Source organism: Vulpes vulpes, chromosome 5, assembly GCF_048418805.1.
Source record: "Vulpes vulpes isolate BD-2025 chromosome 5, VulVul3, whole genome shotgun sequence".
Taxonomy (NCBI): Eukaryota; Metazoa; Chordata; class Mammalia; order Carnivora; family Canidae; genus Vulpes; species Vulpes vulpes.
Genome location: NC_132784.1, coordinates 118999971 through 119025098, shown reverse-complemented (window position 1 = coordinate 119025098; position 25128 = coordinate 118999971). Strand labels below are relative to the sequence as shown.

The window sequence follows — 25128 nt, the reverse complement described above, 5'->3', positions numbered from 1 at the left end:
GATCCCGGGGTCCTGGGATCGACTCCCGCATCGGGCTCCCTGCGTGGAGCCTGCTTCTCCCTCTGCCTGTGTCTCTGCCTCTCTCTCTGTGTCTCTCATGAATAAATAAAATATTTTTAAAAATGGATGGCATATGGTATAGAAATTTAGCGATGTATAAAAGAAAGAACAGAATTCTGGGAGATATCTTTTTTTTTAATTTTATTTATGATAGTCACAGAGAGAGAGAGAGAGAGGCAGAGACATAGGCAGAGGGAGAAGCAGGCTCCCTGCTGGGAGTCTGATTCAGGACTCCATCCTGGGACCCTGGGGTAACAACCTGAGCCAAAGGCAGACACTCAACCACTGAGCCACCCAGATGTCCCACAATTTGGTCTTTTGAAACACACATGTAGTGGCTCCAGTGACGCATCCGTCGTCAGCTCAGGTCATGGTCCCGGGGTCCTGGGACCGAGTCCCGCATTGGGCTCCCTGTGGGAAGCCTGCCTCTCTCTGTCTCATGAATAAGTAAATAAAATCTTAAAAAAAAAAAAAACGAAACACTTATGCCCAGGGTGGCTGTCTCAGTCTTTGAGCATCTGCCTTCAGCTCAGCCTGTGACCCCAGGATCCTGGGATTGAGCCCTGCTCGGGCTCCCTGCCCAGCAGGGAGTCTGCTGCTCACTCTCTCTCCCCCCCCCCAACAAATAAATAAAATCTTTTAAAAAGTTTTTTTTAAATAAAAAATAAAACACACGTGTGCACAGAGTAACTAAGTCCAAGATGTCTCTGTCCCCTGGAATCTCTTCTCCCCTTCCTCGTACAGTGTCTGCTCTTTAGCTGTGCACGTGGCCCTCCTGAACGTAACTGTGCTGATGACAACACTGAATACTGGCCAATGTCCCACAAGAGGGAAGGTTTTATATGACTTCCAGCAAGTATTCTGAGCAAGGGGGAGAAAACCGTTCTTGGTGCCTTAAGAAGGAGCACAAGCAGCAGCGGTGGGCCTGCGGCAGAGGCCACGCTCAGATGACAAGAGAAAGCAGGTGTGTGGACCCCATCTGGGGGAAGTGTCTCTATCAGCTGTCTGCACCCCCGCGTGATACTCTGACTTAGGTCAGAAACAAACTTCCATAGTGTTGAAATCAAATCGTTTTTGTAATTGGTAGTATCCATAACCGGTACACTGGATTTTAATAATTATTAGCACAAAAAAGTGATGATGTCATCATTTCCATTTCAAGTCTATTCATACAGAGATCTGTAAATATAATACATTTATAGTTAAACCTTGCATCCATTCACAAATATCTAAGTAAAAAAAGAATTTAGGAATTTTTAAAAAAGATAATTCATCACTGAAAACAGTTACCTGTAGAAATACCATTAATGCCGAGGCTCAAACACTATTCTATTTTCTTCAAATTGGCTAGAAATCTATCGCAAGCGCTGCCTTCATAAATAATCAAGAGGGGAAAAAAAAGTATTCTTTGGACTACACCTGGTCATGTGCTATTTGATGTTTAAAGCATTTTTTAAAGTACTAAACAACTCAAGAACAGCTGACCAACCATACAGAAATAATAGGTTGCTCCATATACTTTGTACACAGGTTCTTTTGCATTTTATTACAGCAAAATCTTAGCAGATACAACAACACAGCATTGTCTCCCAGAGGTGTACTTCACACTAACTCAACAAGTAATAGGTCACTTTATTGTGATCCGGTGGTTTTGAAATGAACAAATGAAGAAAGGCAGAGAAAGAACAATTGCTTAATGGAGACATTAAGAAAATGTCAAATGGGGGCGCCTGGGTGGCTGGCCAGTTAAGGGTCTGCCTTCGGCTCAGGTCCTGATCCCCAGGTCCTGGGAGGGAGCTCAGCTCCCCTCAGCGGGAGGCCTGCTTCTCCCCTTTCTCCCCTCCTCCCTGCTTGTGCTCGCTCGCTATCTCGGATGCTACCCCCCCCACCCCTCTCTCTCAAATAAATAAATATATATAATTTTTTAAAAAAAGGAAAATGTCATATGAAAATGAAGTAGATATTAAGCTTTTCTTTAAAGATTTTATTTATTCATGAGAGACACACACACACACACACAGAGAGAGAGAGAGAGGCAGTGACCCAGGCAGAGGGAGAAGCAGGCTCCATGCAGGGAGCTGACATGGGACTCGATCCCGGGGCCCCAGGATTAGGCCCTGGGCTGAAGCGGCGCTAACCCGTTGAGCCACCAGGGCTGCCCTTTTCTTTCTTTTTCAAATACAACTAATGATCTAAAAAAGAGTAAGTACTGCCTCCACTGGCATTTCCATGAGCCACTAATTCCTAATTACGATCCCAATTACAGCAGGAATTAAAACAATTGCAGGAGATGCTAACAGGTAAAGGAATGATGTGAACCTCTGTTCATATGATGGGTAAGAATTCACAAAGCGGACAGCTCTGGGGTGTAGTTTAATAGCTTTAAAGTTCATTTATCCAAATCCATTAAGAGCTTCAAAAGCAAGCACTCCTACATTACACTGCCTTGCCGGCCAGCACGCTGCCTAGGGGACTTCGTGTCCCAGGAAACAAGGACTGTGGGCCCAGCAAAGGCTAAACCCTAAACACTGAAGTAGATAATGTTAGTGTCCATACTGGAAATCATCTTCTCTCATCCCAAGTTACTGGGGAAGAAATGGGCTCACAGATGTAGCCCCACTTAGCTGAGGTACACACTACACAGAGGGCAGTTGTCACAAGCATCACAACCATCCTCCGCCCAATATATTGGTCCCTTCCCTTATCACACAGCCTATGCCTCCCATCTAAGTTGGAAGCTGAAAAAGGAGGAAGGGAGGGGGTGGAAGAGCCAAAGCAGAAGGAAGAGAAGAAAAGAGACCTACAGAATCCTTTTTCCAGTTTATATCTATCCACACCAACCAAAAGCAGGCAGTTCACTGAAGTCTGGTTCAAGGACGGATGTCAGAGGTCAAAAAGCCACTGACTACTGACCAAACTGCTTTTCAGAACCAGCTCTGCAGAGGTGTCTTTATACTATATCAGCTCTAGAAACTTCTAGTAGTTCCTCCATGTCATTTAAATAACGGGATAAATGGGGATCTCTGGGTGGCTTGGTGGTTGAGCGTCTGCCTTCGACTCAGGGCATGATCCCGGAGTCCCGGGATCGAGTCCCACATCGGACTCCCTGCAGGGAGCCTGCTTCTCCCTCTGCCTGTGTCTCAGCCTCTCTCTGGCTCTCAAGAATAAATAAATAAAGTATTTTAAAAAAATAGGACATTCACTTAAATTTGAATTTTGATAAAGGTCAGATATGTTTTTAGTGTATTTCCTGAATATTGTATACCTACATTAAAAAATTCATTGTTGTTTGTGTGACATTCTTACTTATCTGGGCAACTTTTATTTTACTCAGAAACCCTCTTGAGAAGTGCCTTAACCAAGGTCAGAGGCTAAAACCCTCCTCTCCCGACCACCTCAACCACGTGGTGTTAACTGGTGGATATTATTTATTAAAAATGTGGACAGAGTTGTAAACAGATGGCTATTTCAGTTTCCTAGTCAACTGACTGTAATCTCAATTATGTTCTTCAATTTCTCACATGAAGAGAAAGATGAATTTAGGCAAAATTATTCTGATAGTCACTCTGGTAAAAATGCCTACTGTTTTCTATTTCCAAAGTACTTTATAGTTTGTAATCTCATCGTTAACAACCTTTAGGGAATAAACTGAAGAGTTATTGTATTTTTTCCAGATTTGATGATTAAGACTGGGACAATTTAGAAAATCCAACCAGTTTCTCATAGCTACTAGAAAGATCTAAGCCTGAGGTACAAATCTTATTATATAAAAATTCACTTAAGTAAAAGTAACATGTTTTATTTCCATTCATAGCAAGGTAATTAACAATATTAAAGACTATTTTTGACCTTTACTTTAACAGATGCTTATTAGACATGAGCCACCCTACATTATCCTGGCCTGTATGAAAATGGTAAGAGAAAAAAGTATGGCTTACTGAGGCATTTTTAAAAATCACTTTACTTGAAAAAAAAAAGGCTTTAAGCTTGAAAAAAGTGTTATATGTGTTAAAAACATGTCAGCATCAACAGAAATATGGTGACTTACTTTTAAATTATAATATTGTCTTAAAATCTTTGATAAAGAGACCTGGTTCTATTTTATTATTAATATAAAAAGAACAGTCCTTAAAAAAAGAAAAAAGGAGAATCTTCGGCCATTTGTGACAACATGTATGAACGTGGAGAACTTTACACTAGGTGAAATAAGCCAGATACAGAAAGATAAATAATACAGGACACCACTTACATGAAGAATCTAAAAGAGTAAAGTCATAGAAGTAGAGTAGTGGTGGGGAGGTATTAGAGGGTCACAGTTCCAGTTATCGAAGAAGAATAAATCCTAGAGATCTTCTGAACAACATAATGCCTATAGTTACAAATACCGTATTATATGCTTAGAAATTTGCTGACCCTCCTATCACAAAGAAATATAATAATAGATAAGATGGGGGCAAGAAACTTCTAAAGATGGATAGGTTTATAGTGCTGATTATATAGTGATGGTATCAGAAGGTAGATTATCTCCAAACTCAAGTTGTACCTATCATGTATGGCTCCTGTATACCAAAAGGTTAGTAAAAACCAAAATGAAATAAAAAGAACTTAGGAAGAGATCACCAAAGTCTCAGTTATGTCAAGTGTGTTTTGTAGCATACAAGAGACCCATTTTAAATAACCTCCTCTAATAGGTAAATGAATCCCAGCCATCAGTCATTCAATGAACCAACTTGTCTGGCACACCTTTGCTCAAAAACTAAGTACTACAAGAAAGCCAAGGGTTGCTTCCATAGCTAATATTGGGGGGGGGGGATTACAAGGATTCAGCTAAATTAAACATTCAAATACCTTTTCAAATTAAAGAAGATGTGGTCTATATAAACAGTGGAATATTCCTCAGCCCTCAGAAAGGACGAATCCCCACCATTTGCTTCGACGTGGATGGAACTGGAGGGTATTATGCTCAGTGAAGTAAGTCAATCGGAGAAAGACAATCATCATATGGTTTCACTCACACGGGGAATATAAGAAATAGTGAAAGGGATTATAGGGGAAAGGAGGGGAACTGAGTGGGAAATATCAGAGAGGGAGACAAACAATGAGAGACTCCTAACTCTGGGAAATGAACAAGGGGTAGTGGAAGGGGAGGTGGGCGGTGGGATGGGGTGACTGGGTGACGGGCACTGGGGGGGCACTTGACAGGATGAGCACTGGGTGTTATACTGTATGTTGGCAAATCGAACTTCAATTAAAACAGATTAAAAAAATAAATATCTTTTCCAAGATAAAGTGGACAAATGTCAGCACATTTAAAAATATATGAAGAAAGTTAAGAAAAAAAAATTAAAGCCATTAAATCAAAGCCATTATCCTTGATTAGCATCCAAAATGAAAGAATATAGAAAATAATCAGTAAGGTTAAAAGCGCTGCTTGTAAAAAGAGCCATCTTTGAAAACTGCTCATAACTCAACCCATCTTTCCTTCCTCTCTTGACCTCATGTTCTCGCTCTTCTTTCTTATGCAGTCTTCCCTCCATTCCCCTATTTCTCTTAGAACCATTTTTTCCCTCTCAGCATCATCAATTTCCCTCTGGTACTGGCTCTTGGTTTCTCATTATTACAGTAATTTTCTCTCATCTTTTCCACCTTTCCATCAATTACTCATATGTGGAATTTGTAAAGAGGCAATACATTTTAACAAACTTTACAATTATATAATGCTATAAGTTATTGATAAATGTATTCTTATAACATGTGATTTACTGAATGGGTCATCATGTATCTAATTACTATGTTTCAAAATGATACTTAAAAATGTTTTGTAACACCTGACATAACTTTAAGGATTATTATATGAGGTTTATTATGTTCATGAGTAGTGGTGCATTTTTTTAATAGGACTTATATATTAAAATTTTCAATCTCCTCATGCAGGACTTTTAATATATTAGTAAATAACTCAAGAATATTTGGAAGGGTTGTACTATACTGAACTGTATTTCTGTAAGTAGAAAATTCTACTCCTGTAGCAACCTATATGATAATATTACATAGATACTCACATTATTTTTTTAATTTTTTTTTATTTATTTATGATAGTCACAGAGAGAGAGAGAGAGAGGCAGAGACATAGGCAGAGGGAGAAGCAGGCTCCATGCACCAGGAGCCCGACGTGGGATTCGATCCCAGGTCTCCAGGATTGCGCCCTGGGCCAAAGGCAAGCGCCAAACCGCTGCGCCACCCAGGGATCCCAGATACTAACATTATTTTATTAACTCATGATTGTTTTCAACAAAGAAAAATGAAGTAGGCCTTGACTAGCCCATTGAGTTTCTACAAAAAGAAATAACTGTCACTGATCTCACCATGTGGATTTGCATCCATGCGGAATGACTACCTAATCTAAGGGCCAATCAGGCTGATGATGCCTACATACTATTATTCATTTTGTCATACAAAGCTAGATATTAGCTTATTTGTATTTCACCCCATTTTCACTGTTTTGACTTTTTATTATGAATAATTCTATTTGTAAAAGATATTTAGAAAACTCAAGTCATAAGAATTCTTCTATATATTGCAATTGTTCAAAGCCAAATTACCTAGCATGTATCCCACAATACTCAAGCACAAGCATTTGCCACAGTTCATTCTAAAAGATGAGGTTAAAAATATCGGCAGACGTTTCTTTTAGTCTTTTCAACAAGTTCTCAGGATCTATACCAGTCATAAAGTTTTGTTATTGATTTATTTCTCCTTAACCTCCTTTATAAGAATGAAGGATATTACATAAGGGTTTATTCATTTTAATGTGTAAAATATATTGCTCTGCACTGAATATATATCATCACTAAAATTCCCTCAAAATTAATCCAACCTGATAATTATGGAAGCTTTATTTTCTCTGAAATTTTATTTTACTTCCTGTCATACTCATTTTAACAAATCCACATTCACTGATTAAAGCAAAGCATCAACACTTTTCTTAGAAGAACACAGACTTGATATCTGGAGAAATATTTCAATTAGCTTCTAAAAGATTCTATTCCATTCTCCAGTGTGATTCAACACTCTGTCCTTGTTGAGCAGATGGACCCTAATCTCAGAATTGTTTTAGGATTCATGAAATCCCCTGTTCCAGGTAACACAGACACCTGCTCACAGCATCACTATAGCCTGGCCTGATTCCAGATGCCAACAGTGCCGGCTGCTCCTGAGGTCTTTTAGTTTAAAGTGACTTGGGTAGATAGAAACCCACGTAAGAAAGGATACTCTTTCCTTATAAAAGTAGTGTGATAGCTTTTTCTCACAATACAGGAGAAGCTAACGGATATTAGCTAATTATTAAAAAATACCAAGAAATATTAAGCCTGGTACTTACAATTTTATTTGATACCCACTGAGTCAGTGAGCACTTACCTGGATAATACCGGGCTAGGCCTGTGGCACTGCCAAACACCTGCCACAACAATGAAGGATCTTCCTCTCGATTTTTTTTGAAAACTTCATCTAAGGCACTTGTCCAGTTGAGTTCATTTAACACAATTGTTGCTATAGAAAAAAGAAAAATTCAAATTTATAATTACTAATTGAATCTGTCTTCATTTATTTGTAGAATATTATACTTTTTCATCACTTTAGCTCTAAAAGTACTCTAATCTGGTGGTTGTCAATAAGTTTAGACATGGAATTATTTCTCCAAACAAATTTTTATATGATGGAGGCCATATTGACATTTTGGGCTAGGTAAGTCTTTGTTGTGGGAGCTATTCTGTGCGTTGTAGAATGTTTAGCAGCATCTATGGCCTCTACCCACTAGATGCCAGTACCAACCCCCCCAACTGTGATAAGCAATATTTTTCCAAACATTGTCAGAATACAAACAAAACTGCTTCCTTTGAGAACCACTGTGATACATAAAACAGGCAATAGCAGCTCTCCCGGTGGAGAAGGGGCAGGAGGCATATTTCCCCTTGAAGCAGCTCCAAAGAAATCTATAGAACATCTGAGGACACAGTTGGATGGCCACACTTCTCTCAACTATTGACGAATCTCTGTAAACTACTAACATAATTTGGTCTGTTAATAGAATTGGGGGAAAAAAGTATGTATTTGTCATTTTACATAGTTTATTAACTGTGTTTACACAACAACAAATGCATACATTTTGACAGAGAAAAAATTTATTCAGAGGCTTGACAATACCAGTGTTAGAAATTAGAAGGAGCTGATGCTTTACTACTATCTTTACTTACCAGCAATAGTTCTTTTTCTCTGGTTAGTTCAATTAAATATTAGAGAATGATGCTATTAAGGGCCAGGTCATTGATTTTGATTCTTACTTGTAACTACTGACTGAATTTGGAAAGGTATTAAAAACATATGCTGAGGATGCCTGGGTGGGTGGCTCAGCAGTTTAGCACCTGCCTTCGGCCCAGGGAGTGATCCTGGGGTCCCAGGATCGAGTCCCACATCGAGCTCCCTGCACGGAGCCTGCTTCTCCCTCTGCCTCTGTGTGTGTGTGTGTGTGTGTGTGTGTCTCATGAATAAATAAATAAAATCTTTAAATAAATAAATAAAAACATATGCCATTCATTAATGAAAGAGAAGCAATTATAATGTGGGATTTAGCATATAATTTATAATTATGGGCCTCCATGATCATAGCATCTTATTTCTAACATATTAAACATTTAATCAGCTTAGAATATTATTTTCCCTTTACACAAAAAGCTGTCATACATCATCTCACATCTCCCCGCCCCCTTTATATATAAAGTATGTACCATGCCCTGAGCAGATGAGGAGATTGGACCACTGTGCTCTTGAGAATGTATGGTCAAGCCTAAACAGTGGAAATGAGTTTGGGATAAGGACTTGGAGATACAGCTTAATTCCTACTCTTTTCAGGGACCACAGCAAGTATAGGAAGCACATGCAGTCACAGTTAAAACGCACCTAATATTTTATAAAGGTAAAAGAAACAAGAGCTTCTATCAAGAAAGATGCCCAGCATATGTGTTTATATTTTAAAGTTGATCGTTTACCAAAAAAATGAAAGCAAGGGTATTGTGGAATTGTTCTGGGACGGGCATCCTAATGCATCTCTCATTATTGAGAACTAACAAGATTTCCATCTTTATGGATGTGATTACTTGCAGAAAGATGAGTTGTGGGTGTGAATATTCATGAGCTGGGTCAGATCCATAGTGCATCTGAGATACTAGTGAATTTATATTCAAAAGCATGATCCAATGAACATTAAGTGGCCCGTTATATAAAAATTTATATTCACATAGATAACCTGAACTAATACTCACTATTCATGAATATTTATAGTTATATACAAAACATCACAGAAAAGAGGAACATTGTACTTTTCTTTAAACATTCATGAATTTTACACTATTATTCTACTGAACAAATAATCATGTTTATTTATGATCTAGATATACTTCATTAATTGCCAATCTATTCCGGCTATCTCTTTAATTTCCGTCACTCTTTAATTCACATTAAGCAACAATTGATATCTAATTATTTTTAATAAAGTTTTATTTGTTTTCAAGGCTGCTGTTTTCTCAGTTTTGTTTGGTAACAACTACTAAGTATCATGCTTTGATAGACTGTGGAATATACTTTTAGGTACTTGGGGGAAAACGTCAAGCTTTGAAATATTCTTATTATTGTGATAGGTCTTAAAGTTCACAGTTTACGTATCTGAAAATACCTTTTGAGATAAGACATTACTGAAGGAGACTTCAAAACGTTTTTCTCAAAATTTGTTCACCTGCAAATGAGCCAAATACACGAAGATTTTGTGTAACAGGCGTTTGAACTGATAAGTTTCATTCAAATGAAAGAAATGGTACCGTATACCTACCACATGTGTAAGGCTTAATCTGAGATTAAGGATACAGATGCTTCCATTTACCCTCATATGTTTATACAGATTTTCTTAGTGCAATCGTTATTCTATTGGTCATTAACTTAAATGTCCAAAGAAATAAAAATCAAAGAATCTGTCATGGGAGTGCAAAGTTAGTAAAGTCTGTAATCAGAAAACTTCACAGAGACATTCATTCAACTATACTGTTCAAATTCCTTAAAACACCAAAAAACCAGAAAGAAAAATAATTGCTCAACTATGATTTTTTTCTCCAACTACACTGAACAAGTGAAAAATATAAAGGGAAATATGTAAAGCATCAAAGTAAATCAAAAAGTATGAATGCTATTTTAAATCCTTCTTGGCTATTTGGTTATATTTTTCTGATCCACTCTATGTATTCCATTTGACTAATAAACATACCTTATTTTGGTTTCCTAAAATGAACAGACTTTTATCTGCTTGTCCTTATAAAATTAAATGGCTTCTCCAAAATCACTACGGTGTCTCATATCTCTCCATTTCTATGCTGTTAACATAACTCAAGATAAACAATACTGAAATAACCGGGTAATCGGCAGATGATAGAAGAGTGAAATTAATGCAGAATATTGGCCATGCTAAAAAGTTTATGTCATTTCCTGAATTTATTTGCTTCCCCTGCGACTTCCATTATAATTACCTACACATTTTTTTTCTCTTTCTCTCTCTCTTATTTAAATTCCTAAGTAGGCTTTATTAGGAAGATGTTTTTAAGTAATTCTTCCGGCTACAACTAGGTAGAAAGCCTGGTATATTAGAAAAGGTAAGTTACCAATAGTTTTTTGTTTTTTTTTTTTTTTTGGTTTCGTTTACCAAGTATTTATGTGGTTAAGCTAGTGCCTTCCTGTCCTCAACCAGTATTTTTAGTCTCTTCTATTTCCCTAATACCATGGTACTGAAAAGATATAAAACATAATCCTTCTGTGATGAAAAAAATAAAAGGAGCCCAAATACTTCCGAAAATCACCTTCAACAAATATCACTGTTTAATATGAATATGAAAATGTATTGTTCTGTTTGTTCTTATAAAGACTTGACACTCAAAAAGTAATTGTGGCATTCCGACTCACTAAAATTAAACAGACGTTGTTTCCATTTGTCATTGTATATTACAAAGAATGCTGAAAGCAATTAGTTTTATGGAAGTCACAATCTTTACTTGAATGTCTACAGAAAGAAATCAAATTTCAAAGACTTTTATTTAATTGCAGAATAATGATATAAATTGGTAGCCAAAAGATGTTTCATATAGGAACTTCAGAATAAATTATTTTAAAAAAAACTTGGAATCTTGGAATATTTCTTGGCCACATAACTTCATCCTTTTATTTAGACAGATATACTTAGGAACACAGATAATAACTCTTCTATAGATTCTTTAGCAATATTTAAAATTATATTGCATTTCTTCTTTTCTTTTTTTTTTTAAGATTTTATTTATTTATTCATGAGAGACAGAGAATGAGAGGCAGAGACACAGGCAGAGGGAGAAGCAGGCTCCATGCAGGGAGCCCAACGTGGGATTCGATCCCAGGTCTCCAGGATCATACCCTGGACCAAAGGCAGCGCTAAACCGTTGAGCCACGCGGGATGCCCCCACATTTCTTATTTTCAATTATACACTGTATTATGTTATTTAACCTATATTATATTCACTCATGGCCTTTTACTCACTGCTCCCCCCGAACTAATACTGTTTTGCATTCACACAACTCTTTAATTTCTTGCTTGAACAGATCTTAGAAGTACATGAGTGGTTTCCTTTTTTTTATTTTTTCCCTGTGAAGACTAATTGGTCAATGATGATCTAGCCTTGAACCTAGTGCCAATTACTACCGAACTTAGAATTAAGTGTCTTATGGCTGCACGAATAGTAAAGTTAGTCTTCATTTTATGTCCACTTTTAAGAAACGGAGATTTTTAGCTGTGTTAAATTGTTGTGTTTTGCAAAACAAAACAAAACAAGACAAAACAAAAAGTCTTTTATAAATGTGCAAGGCTAAGCCTGTTAGAAGCAGTGAATGCTGGAGAAGTCAGCCTTGACTTGGGGGCCTCTATTCTGAATAGTATGGAAGGATTTCACTGTTAATTGATTCAAAATGCCAAGCATACGTCTCTATTCTTCTTATACTTAGTTTTCAAAAAAGTGGCCTTGGTATTCAGCAATTCTCTTTCAGAATATTCTATTGTTCAATCTAGCTTCTCAAGGGAACAAAGAAAAATCTAATTTGAAACAGCACAAAAGGAGTACCTTACATTTCCTGCTAATTCTTCTAAGATACATGACTTAAATCTACATCTTATTTATGACATGGATTACAGAATCATTGACAAGTTCTGAATCCTATTTTCCTCCACAAATTTCAACCCATAAAGTATCACACTGTTGCTCCCTTTTAAATTTGAATATATTTTCTTGACTTAGTCATGGTTCAGGGCCTCACTGTACCTTGAAAGCACAATATGACTATTTGAAAAACCTTAAGATTAATTACAATGCCCATAAAGGTCAAGTACATCTTTCAAACAAAGCAGATAGAAGCTAGCAAGATAAAGAAAAAAACATAGTAGGATTTATTCAAAATATAAAATAACTTTGATAAGTCTGTATCAAAAATGTCTTTTACAAAACACAAGGTATTTGACACGTCTTTGATAAGGCTTGTAAATGTTAAAGCTATGAAACAAAATAGATACTAAAATTATTTTTGTTTCACAATGCTAAACACGTTACAGTTAAATAAGTAAAATAAGAGAACTGAACAAAATGTTTACTACGCTCTTTCCATTTAACTAATAATACTGCTCTATTACAGCCTTGCATTTAGATAACACTGGCATGTAGTACTTAAACTACTGCCACTGATAAAGTCAGTAATACCTCGTAAGCACACACTGTGTGACAGTAGTTGTGGTAACCACTTTCTATGCATTATGTCATTTAACTTTTAGAATGACACTTTGAGTGAGATACTAATATTATCTCCTTTTTTAAATGGCAAAAATAAAACATAGAAAAGGTATTGAAATTGACAGAAAAAAACAGTGAGAAATGTTAGCAATATAGCACTCAAATAATTATGTCAGATTCTAAAATTTGTACTGTTCATGAGCAACTGATTTCTAAGCTTTCATTATATGTGTAGCTCTGGTTACCTAGAATTTTAAAAGTGAAAAAAAAAAAAAACTATGCCTTTGTAGCACACTGTTTCTCATTTGACAGTGATATTTCTCCCAGAGGAATATGCACCAAAGCCTCAAGACATCTTGATTGTCATGATGCATGAGAGATTGCTAGCACCTAGTGGAGAGAGGCCAGGGATGCCCTGAGCATCCTAGGATGCACGAGATGACCCCCACCACAAGGAATTACCCAGCTCAAAATGTCAACAATGCCAGCTTTAGAAATCTTGCTCAAGAAAAACTATAAACACAGGACATCCAATATACTTTTTAAAAAGCCGTATGTACAATGAACAGTGTCAACAAAAAGTCAAAACAAAATTTCTTCTTCACAATGAAAGTCAATATAATTTAAAAATAGTATTTCATGATACTAACGCTTTGGGCAACATTTTCATATCCTTTGGGTGGGACAGATTTTCATGTTAGTCTCAGAAATTCTAACACACTCTTCTCATACCTAAGTAAGGACTTCAAAGCTATTTCTTAGTGCCATTAAATTTCATCCTTTCTTACCCCCTGTTTTTGGACATTCACAGAATATTACAGTTTTGCTTTATTTTTCTTTTAATGAGTCAACACTTACTATGTGATTCTAAACTAAACTGATTTTACCTTTACCGCAAATGTTCATTTTATCCTATAGTACATAAGGTAGTTATTAAAAGTTATATTTGACAGATGAGCTGCGCCAGATGTCACTAATTTTATTCATCAACATCATCTCTATAAAGGAAAAATGTTAATAAGAAGAAGCCCACTGATCCAATTAAGTACACACACAAAAAGAATCCACTTTAAGGACTAGACAGTGTGCATAAATATTAAAATGAATGAATCTTTTCAGTGGATTTGGCTAATGGAATCTCATCTAATCCCAGTGTAAATGAAAGATTAATAAGGTACAGACAGACTGGAAGACCAAATCTCATCTCTCTAATCACATCTCAGGCACCAGAATCCACTACCTCCCACTGCGGACTGGTGAACAGAAGGCTCCAAGGCACACGTGGGCCCTGATGAGGAGATAAGCCTTATTCCTACAGTGAATTTGGTACTAATATTAAAAGGCCCTTGTCCTTGTGAGTTCCCTGACCCCCGTATTACTGAGCTTTCTGGCCTTGCTCCCTCTCTTTAGCTTCCCATAGATTGAGCACCTGGCTAACGCCCAGAACCCAGCTGTTCTGCTTTAATGAAATCTGCAAATTGTGGCGTGCACAGAAAAGCCCAGAAGAAATCCACTTTGTCATTACAGAAAATAAGAATAATGCCAGGGAAATGGAAAACATGAGGATCTAATGTCATGTTTATTAATTGAAGGATTTGAATGTCACTTTCAATAAAATGGTAATTACTTCTAAGATTTTTCTTGGAGGCATGTAGGGATTCTGCTTAAGATCCTAAGTATGGGAAGCAAGGTAAAACCTTTGTTTTATCTTTCAAGCATTCTAAGCTTTTCTGTTTCTAATAGAGTTAAGACCAAATAAATGATTAGTAACTTCGGTAGCCAAGAGCCTGTATCACTGGCTCTTGCTACTTTAATCATTCAACCCCTTGTGCTTCCGCTGTTTTCATCTAAATAAAATAAATAAACACAAATACAGTAAGAATCCTAGATGATCTGCAGGATTAGAATAAATGTCCAAAAAGTTTATGAATAAAAGGCAATCTGTAAACAAGAGCTATGATGACAATCCTTTCCTTAGCTGTTTACAATCTTGTATGGTGTGTATCTCTTTTGGCTGTTTTACACAGAAGCAAGCTTCCTTCTACAGCTCAGCATATTATTTTAGTCTTGTCAGTTATTTCACTTTAACAGGAACATTCCTTTTACATGCAGCAATTAGACTGTAATTCTATTTATTTTGTAATGAGCTACGTTCCTTCTGTCTGCTTTACTTAGAAGCTCTCACATGATGAGGTGCTCTTCACTGGAATCATGCAGTTGAATATAATTTTAAATTTGGAAACACTGTATTAATTTGTAAATATAAACCAGGAACTTTAGTGTCATTACCTGACGAAGATGATCCAATTGCTCCCATTGATACTACTTCAACCAAGTCATTTTTACCATCAATTTGACGGTTTGTAATGAAAATTGTTTTAAAAAGTTAAAAATCTCCTTTCTATATATTAGTGATGTATTTCAGCAAACACAGAGCATGCTAAATTTTGAACAAATGAAAATACCTAAAAATGCTCTAAACATCTTTTATTTAAACTTTAAAAAATGAAATATAAAATAGGGGAATTTTACAGAGAAATAAACTCTGAGACCATTCAAATGGAGTTGGGAGCCATATGAGAATGAATATTCAATTGAGACCAAATTTAAAAAACCTTAAATCGAGGGTTTTTTTAAACATATATAATATTTTCCTGGTGGTACCCTTTCCTCTGAATACTTGGCATTTATGAATTGAGTATGCAGATGTATATAGTGCAAGCAAAGACTACTCTCACTGACTGCCTTCCCACTCATAGACCTCATGGCTTGATGCCAGAAGAAAAGACCTGACCTTGGGAAAAATGTTTCAATCTCCCTCACAGCTCATTTTCCTCCCCTAAACAATGGGTCTTATAAGGGCATCTGCCTCACAGAGTCGTGCTGAAGATTACATGGACTTAGAAAACTGTCACTCAGTAACTGCACAATACATACCACCAGCCCTTATCATTATCATCTTATTTACCTTTTAATATCCAGCATACAAACGATTTTCTAAAAATGTATCTTGAAAGGGGTGCCTAGGTGGCTCAGTCTTAATTTTGGCTCAGGTCATGAGATGGAGCCCCATGTCAGGCTCGCTCTCTGCAGGGAGTTTGTTTGAGATTCTCTCTCTCTCTCCCTCTCCCCTCTCTCCAACTTATGCTCTCTCTCCTTTCTTGCTCTTTCTCTCAAATAGACAAATCTTAAAAAAAAAATACAATACTAAAACTAAAAATATTTTGATGGAACAATTCTGATCGAGCTCCCTAAATGCTAGGATGAGGAATTAAGACCTTGTATCCTCCTCTTGCCTCAGGAACATTTTCTCTCACCTTGGCCCCAAATTAATGGCCAATGGCACTACTTCACTTGATATTACATGAAGAAAACAGTGTGTTAACTCTTCTAAAACCACTGACATCTAAGAATGCAAATTGAAAGAAAAAAAGACTAATGATATCACTCAGTGTTCCATATAATTTGAGGGAGGAGATAATTTTTACAATGGGATACTTCCCATGCTCCTGAAATCAAACCACTTGGGTGAATACAGCCCTGAATGTAGCACGGACAACAATAAAATTCTGGTAGAGGAAATGACATAAGATCTAATATATGTACCAGAAGCAACACATGCACACATGCACATGGAGTAATGAACACCCAGTTCTGGTAGAGCTGAGAGGAAACTCGGATGAGAATTACAGAGCAAATTAGACATGGGAAATCCCTTGCCTTTGCTCTGAGACTGCCTAACTGCATAGGGAATTTAGTGTCTATGTGTCAAACTGAGCTGCTGAATTCACTAGGAAGGATCAAAAAGTACTGGAGCAGACTAACAAGATATGGTTGAAGAAGAAGGATAACAAGGCTCCTGGGGAATAGGGTGATGCTGTCAGTGAGGCACACACTGCCCAGTACGGAGGGTTGTATCAGCCAGTCTTAGAACAGAGTTGCATGGTGATTTTAAGGTGGAAGGATTAGATGCCCTGAAACACAGTATGTAGTAGCTGGCTATAATCAAGAAGACCAATCACTTGGTTTTAACACCACGCACTGCTTCACAGTGAAAACAAACAAATCTAAGAAATTGAACTAGATTGTTACAGACTTGTGAATAAACTCTAACATCATTTCTAAGACATGAGGTTAACGTCCTTACATCTCTGGTTGCACATGAATAGAGATCGTCCCTGTGCATAGAGCATACAAACCTGCAGAACACTTAGTACATACATTGTTATTTATACAAATAGACATCCATAAAAATACATCAACTGTCAGCTTTCATAATGCTTACAACACACTGAGCATGATTTGTTCAGATTTTCATATACTTGTTACAGTTATTTACACATGAAATTTATATTTATTAGTCCTGGCTACTGTGTTCCCCAGCAAATAATTTAATAAAAAATAATTAATTATTTATCTATCTTCATAAATCACGTGTTTAATAATAAATTAATAAATCATAGCTTAATATCTCACAAAAGCTTAAATTTTTCAAGTCAAACTAGGCAAGAAACTCAGGTTATTTTGGCATAGTTTTAAAATATAAACAATTCAAAACCTGATCAAAACAAATCATTTGCACAAACTATTAGAAATGGCTTAAAGATTTCTGATCTGTTAAATGTAACAGAAGATGGTAAAAGAGCAGGACATGTGGGTGCTAGTCCCTACATATTTATCTTCTCTTACTCTAGGGCCACATTTAGGTTTTTAGCAATAACCTTCAAATAGTCTCCCTGTTTCCAATTTCAGCTCACTGTCACCCATTCTTCCTACTGATGCCACAGTATTCTTCTCTGCAAGTACCCTCCCTAATCAAAAGTCTTATTCTCCATAAAAGTTGGTCCCACCAATCTCCCGATTTGGTCTTCCGTTGCTTTTTGTGTGCCATAAACCCAATCTGTGATGAGACTTGTGTCTTACTCAGAGGAAACACCTCCCATGGCACTTCACATACTGTCTTGTCTCTCTGGACTTGGGTCTACCATGCTCGTTTGTCAACCTTCTCCCTTTTTTTCTAGCACAGTTGGCATCACCTTCTCTATAGGGTCTTCTGTGATTTTTCCTACCCCATCTGCTCCTCATTTAGCAGACTATAAACATTTCCACTCTCTTACAGCTTTTCCTGTAGATCTTCATCACATGCTTCCCATATTTCACTATCTTTGTTTATTTGCATGTTTCCTATCAGTTACTAGGGTAGACATTATGTTATTTATGTTTCCTCCAATACCTAGGATATAGTGGAAGAAGTAACAGGATGAGACCGTTCTGTATTTAATACACAGTTATATATCACTTGCAAACTATATATATGTATAGGGTTCTAGTTTTTCAGGTGGAATATGAAGAAAACAGTACCTAGGATAGATAGGGCTGTCAGCAAAATGAAAATAATGCTATATTTAATGCATAATAGGGATTCAAGAAACAGTAGTGACTAACATAGTGAAGTATTCAAAAATAGTTGTAAGTAAATGGAAGATTAAATGAATATATTAATTTTATTCTCATGTGTTAGGTCACCTTTTTAAGTTAGAAATAATTTTCAGTAAATACCAAAACATTTTTAGTTTAACCTTCATTTTGCTACATTCTAAGCAGGTATAGATGATCCAAGAATTCCTTCTCCCTTCAATCCAAAGTGATAGGTGAGGGCTATCATCAACTGAACTGGAGGAATCAAATAATTCTGCTCATTGCTTTGGCTTGACTTCAAGTTCTGTAATAGATCAACCCCCTTTAACACACAAGTTTTGAAAAGTCTGGTATATGTCCCATAGCCTAGTTTTTAGGAAGCCCTTTTAGTCAACCAATTTTATCTAAGAAGCTTCCTATTATGTATTTCCCAATTTGTGTGCTTCATTTTATAATCACCTAATTTCTATCCCGCACTCATCTAACAAATATTTACTGAGTTCCTCCTCTGTATGAACCACTGATCTAAGTTCTTGAGCAGGAGCTGGCAATTTTCTTTTTCTTGAGGGACCAGATAAGAAATATTTTTAGGTCTATGACCTACATGGTCTCTGTCACAATGACTCACATTGGAATGGTAGAAAAAAGCTGCTAGAGGCAACACATTAACAAATGGATGTGACTGTGTCTCAATAAAACTTTATTTACATGACTTAAATTTTTTACAAAAACAAATAAGTCTTGGCGGAGACAGGGAGGAAAAGGAACAGTTGTACACTACTGACAGGAATGTAAATTGGTACAGCCATTATAGAAAACAGTTGGAGATTCTTCAAAAACTTTTAAATAGAAATACCCTATGATCCAATGATTCCACTTTTGGATATTTACCTAAAAAAAAAGTAACACTAATACAAAAAGATATATATATGCACCTCTATGTTTATTGCAGCATTATTTACAATAGCCAATATAAGGATAGAACCTAAGAGTCCATCAACAGAGAAATGGATAAGGAAGATGTGGTACACACACGCACACACACCCATGTATTATATATGTACATATATATTTTTATATGCATGTGTGCATATTTATGTATGTACACACACATATAGTAATGTATATAATGGAGTATTACACAGCCATAAAAAAGGACGAGATCTTACCATCGGAGACAACATCAATGGACCTAGAGAGTATTATGCTAAATAAGTCAGACTGAGAAACACAAGTATCGTATTATTTCATTCATAAATGGTATCTAAAATAAAACAAATGAATAAACAAGCAAAAAGCAGAATCAGACTTTATATATATATAGTTGCCAGAGGGGATTAGGAAAAATGGGTGAAGGAGAGTGGAAGATGTAGACTTCCAGTTATGGAATGAATAAGTCACAGAAATAAAAAAGAAAAGAAAGAAAAAAGAGAAAATCCACAGCATAATAAATACAGTCTATGATATTATAACAGTGTAGTGATCTACAGGGATGGAGGGTAGCTACACTTGTGGTGAACATCACAAATGTACAAACCTGTCCAATCACTGTGTTGTACACCTGAAACTAATGTAACACTATGTGTCAACTATACTCAAAACTAGATAAATAAATAAAACTTTACTTACAAAAGTAAATGGTGGGTCTGTGGGCCAGAGTTAGCAGGGTCACAGGGTCACTCCAACAGTCAGGACTTCTAACATTCTAGTGGAAGTGACACACAATAAATACCTAAATAATAACCTATCAGAGTTGTTTGGTGCTCCTTAAATAATTAAAACTGCTATGTCATAGAGATTGACGAGGTGGCTACTTTAGACTGGGCTGTCCGGAAATATCCTCTCTGAAGAAATACTTAAAGCTGAGATGTGAAGGCAAAGGCACTCACCATGGAAAGATGGGTCTAAAGCACTCCATGAGGATAAGAGACACCAGTGATACTGACAAATAGGAAATTCACAGAGAGCAAAAGAATGGCTTTATGATATAGAATGATTTTTCAAAGATAAAAAGTCACACAGTTTTCCTGCAACACCGAAATATCCAAACAGATACATGTGGCACAAAGGAATATATGACAGATTAGAACTGGTTTGGGCACTTTTACAGTAATAAATGAAATCCTAGAGAGGTGAAGGTCTAAATTTTGGCACTGTATTCAATCATTCAAACAATATTTTTTAATAATCCTTGACTAGGCTCTTGGAATTAAAATCAAATAAATTGTGAAAATTCTTCTCAAGTTGCTCTAAATCTAATAGAGAAGACAGAGAGATAAATCAAAGCAGCTTACATCAAATTGTGCTTTTCTATCACAGACTCTAGTAACAGTAAACCTGCCTATGAAGCTAAGCAAATGTTTTTAGAGTCAGAGAAAGGTGTGGTGGTCACTCTCGAGTTCCTGGAGGAGGTGACAAAACAGTTTTAAAGATGAAGGGAGACGTCATGGGAGGGCTAGGTAGCTGATTCAGTGATCACTCTCACCCTGTACAGAGCACAGTGGTTTGCTTTTTTTTTTTTCCTTTGTTTGCATGATGCTTTGTTTTGTTGTTAAGGACACATTCCAGAAGCTGGATGTTATTCAAAATGGTTGAGTGAAAGGAGGATGTGGGATAACAGTGGCCTATTAGAAATAGAGACAGACAAGTGCTATGATGATCCAACAGTGCTAAACACAAAATACCTTTATTTTAGGCATTACAGAGACATAGAAGGGAATGTGCAAAATAAACATACTTGCCCTTGAGACTTTCCTCAGAAGTCATTATGAAATAAGACTGAATGTAGATTAAAAGCAAGACAGATGTGAATGGGGAACACAAGATAGAAAACTAGTACAGTTAGATGAGTGAGGAATAGCAATGGTCTGAACTTAAAAAAAAAAAAAAAAAAGGTGGTACACATGGGAAGTGCCATGAGACTGAAAAGATGAAGAGAGGGGACTCCGCAGAGCTTAGTTGGTTGAGAGTCAGACTTGATTTAGGTTCTGGTCATGATCTCAGGGTAGTGAGATTGAGCCCCATGTCAGGCTCCACACTCATTGGGGAGTCTGCGTGAGATTCTCTCCTTCTCCCTCTTACTCTGCCTCTGCCCCTCCCCCACTGCTCTCTCTATCAAATAAATACATCTTTAAAGAAGAAGAGGAGGAGAAACAATCTGCAGATTGTAGACAATAGAAAAAGGTAAAAAAAAGAACTGGCTTTCTGGCTTGGGCCTGAATAGCACTATTAACAAAGACATGAGCACTGGAGCATGGGGGATATTTGGGACAAAAACGGTGAATTCAATTTTAAGCATAATGACCGTGCTTGTGAAATATCCATTAAAAAGGGTTATTCAAGAGACAATTAGAAAACTGAATCTGTGGCTTAGCTATGAAAGGTACATGGAAAATCAGGTCGAGGAGTCACTGTTTCAGTAACAGTTGAAAGTATTGCTTTGAATGAAGTTAATTATCGACACCAATAAGCTCTACAGACCCTTACCTACCAAAGAAGCTTTACTTACCAAAGAGAGATTGCCAAAAGGAAACAATGCGGGCCTCTCATAAACGAAACATCTTTCCCTATAAAAAGTAATCAGTGGGCAGGATGCTTCATGTATCTAAAGTTTTCATTTGACAGAAAAAACCTAATGTGCCTTTCAAATCTGATTTTCACATCTGCATTAAAATCAATGCACTGAATACCAATTCCATGTCTCTCTGTATGCCTCACAGTCCATCGAGAGAGAGTATAAAGATACTGAAGCCAATAAAAACCCATCATCTTCTAATGTATTTTTTTAATTTTGCTTTTTAAAATAGTTATTGACTTAAACCGAGTAACCAGGGACACAATGCCTGCACCTCCTGTATGTAGAACACTTTAATGTTTCTGTGCACTTGGAGAAGAAGCAATTTCCCTTCTGCCTCCCTTAGAATGATGAGGTAATCTATTGTGCCTTTACACTTACAGAGCCTCAGGAGGCCGAGGCTCGATGATTACATGGGCTTCTAAGACCATAAAGTTCTACCACAGGAGTCGTAGATGGATTATAAAGACACTTCAAATTGCTGAACATGCTCTTCTCACCATCACTGTGTGGCTCTCTTCCCCAATTCACTTACAACCTTTGACTTTCAGAAATGATTTAAATCAGCATCGGCTCTGAATGCACAAATGCCAACCACCCTTATTCATCAGAGGCAGGAGTGACAAGATTTAATTATGGAGAAACATACATTTTTATTCCAGAAAAGAAAACTTCAATCAACCTTTCAATAAAATGTAAGATCGGGAGGTTAACAAACAGATCAAGATGTTTTAAATATTATATTTCATAAAACAAAATTTGGCAATTGTTAGGGAGTAATAAACTTCATTTCATCTTAAACACACAGTTAATGTCCTAATACAAACATTGATGGCTTACTGAAATGGATTTTCCCATTCTTCCCAAAATGTATTTTCTTTGATATTAATCTTATTCGTGTTTTTAAAAGAAGCCTGTAAGTTCTTGTCACTTTGTGTTCCATATCAAACTGATGGAAGCCAGGATCTTTTATAGTATTTGTCAGTTTCTCTGGCCTTCCAAATCAATCTGAAGCACAGCCTTTCATTTCTTTGATTCAACTAGAATTCTCTTATATTTATCCGACTAAAGTATCAATCTCCTAATTTTTTGCCTTTTATCTGCTATTCCTAAATATGACATTGCCAACATTTTGTGTCTAAAACCAAACCTGTGCGTAAAAGCATACACAAAGATCAACGGAACAGAAGAGAGAGCCCAGAAATAAACTCAAACGTATCTGATCAATTAATTTATGATAAAGGAGGTGAGATTATACAGCAGGGAAGGATAGCCTCTTCAGTAAATACTGTTGAAAATACTGGACAACTATATGCAAAAAGATTGTAACTGATCCAGTATCTTACAACGTAGGAAAATATTAATTCAAAATACAAGTTAAAGACTTGAATGTAAAATCAAAATTTATGTAATTCTTTTTTTTATTTTTTAATAAATTTATTTTTTATTGGTGTTCAATTAAATTTATGTAATTCTTAAAAGAAAACACAGGCAGTGAGCTCCTGATATTAGTCTTCGCAATATTATTTTGAATCTGACTCCAAAGGCAAGAGCAACAAAAACAAAGTGGACTACATCAAACTAAAAAGCTCCTGAACAATGAAAGAAATCATCAACAAAATCAAAAGGCAACCCACCGAAAGCAAGAACCTATTTGAAAATCATGTATCTTGGAAAGGGTAATATCCACAATACTTAATGAATGCAACTACGCAGCAACCACAAAAACAAGAAACAATTCAATTAAAACACAAGACCTAAATAGACATTGTTCCAAAGAAGATATGCAGATGGCTAACAGATACATGAAAAGATGCTCACATCACTCAACGTCAGGGAAATGCAAATAAAAACCACAATGAGATATCATCCTACTAGAGTCAGAAAGGCAAGTATCAAAAAGACAAGAAATGAGTATTAGTGAGGATGTGGAGAAAAGGCAACAGTTGTGTGCTACCGGTGGGAATGTAAACTGATGCAGCCACTATGGAAAACAATATAAAGGTTCATCAAAAAACTTAACTACCTTATGATCTAGGAATTCCACTTTGGAGTATTTATCCAAAAACAAACAAAACAAAAAACAACAACAACAACAACAAAAAACAAATAAACACAAAACACAAAAATACAAATTTGAAAAGATCTGTGTTTACCGCAGCCTTATTTACAATAACCAAGATATGGAAGCAACCCAAGTGCCTATAGACAAGTAAGGAAAAGATGTGGTGTGTGTGTGTGTACATGGAATATTTCATAATGAAATACTACACTGCTATAAAAAAGAATGAATGACATTTTGCCATTTGCAACAAAATGGATGGACCTAGAGTATATTATGCTAAGTGAACTTAGCCAAAGATATATACCATATAATTTCACTTACATGTAGAATCTAAAAAAACAAATGGACAAACGAAACAAAACTCATAGAAATAGAAAACAGATTGGTGGTTGTCAAAGAGAGGAGGGTTGGGGGATGAGTGGGTGAAGGAAGATAGAATCAAAGTTTGAGATATAAATTGAGTTATGAAGGCATAAAGTACACCATGCTAACTATAGTCAATAATATTATATTACATATAGAGAGTGGCTAAGAGTAAATCTTAAAGGGTCTCACCGCATGAAAAAAATTTGTTTTAACACTGCTTAGTGGTCGATAACTAGACTTCATGTAATCATTCTGCAATGTATACAAGTACCAAATCATTATGCTGCATATCTGAAACTAACAGAATGCTATATAACAATTGTAATTTCATTTTTTAAAAATGATTCTGTATTTTATTAACATTTAACACTTTTTTCTGCTTTTCAAAGAATCTATCTTTGCTATCTTTAAAAAAGATAGCAATACCTTTTACAAGAAGGTAGTGGGGTGTGTGTGTGAATCACTATGGGCACCAGATATTATTCTATCATCTATTTAAACTGATATATACACATAATCAATACCATTTAATTCATTTTAAAAGCATTTAGTTATAATAGCCTTTCTAGACACTGTCGAAACTTCAAACAAATTTTCTTTTTGTATGAGGACAGAAAAAAATATTTTTTATGCCTTGGGAAATTCCAAATATGACACTGCAGTTCAACTTATTATTTCTTTATAATTCTCAGAGAAGTTTCTGCTTAATACAAATATATTCACTTGCTTTCCAAAGATGTGCCCAGTGGCCGTTCCATCAATTGGAACCCATCTAATCATTTTATAGGAAGTTTACTATTTTT

General features: G+C 36.2%; 1 protein-coding gene across 8 annotated transcripts in view; it reads right to left on the bottom strand.

The window, feature by feature from the left end:
* CACNA2D1 (calcium voltage-gated channel auxiliary subunit alpha2delta 1) overlaps positions 1–25128 on the bottom strand; it is a 478954-nt gene that overhangs the window by 130290 nt on the left and 323536 nt on the right. For all 8 annotated transcript variants that reach the window (XM_072759815.1, XM_072759809.1, XM_072759808.1 and 5 more), the window contains exon 7: positions 7480–7611. In XM_072759815.1, coding sequence (XP_072615916.1) covers positions 7480–7611 — 132 coding nt within the window. The remainder of the gene's footprint in view (positions 1–7479; positions 7612–25128) is intronic.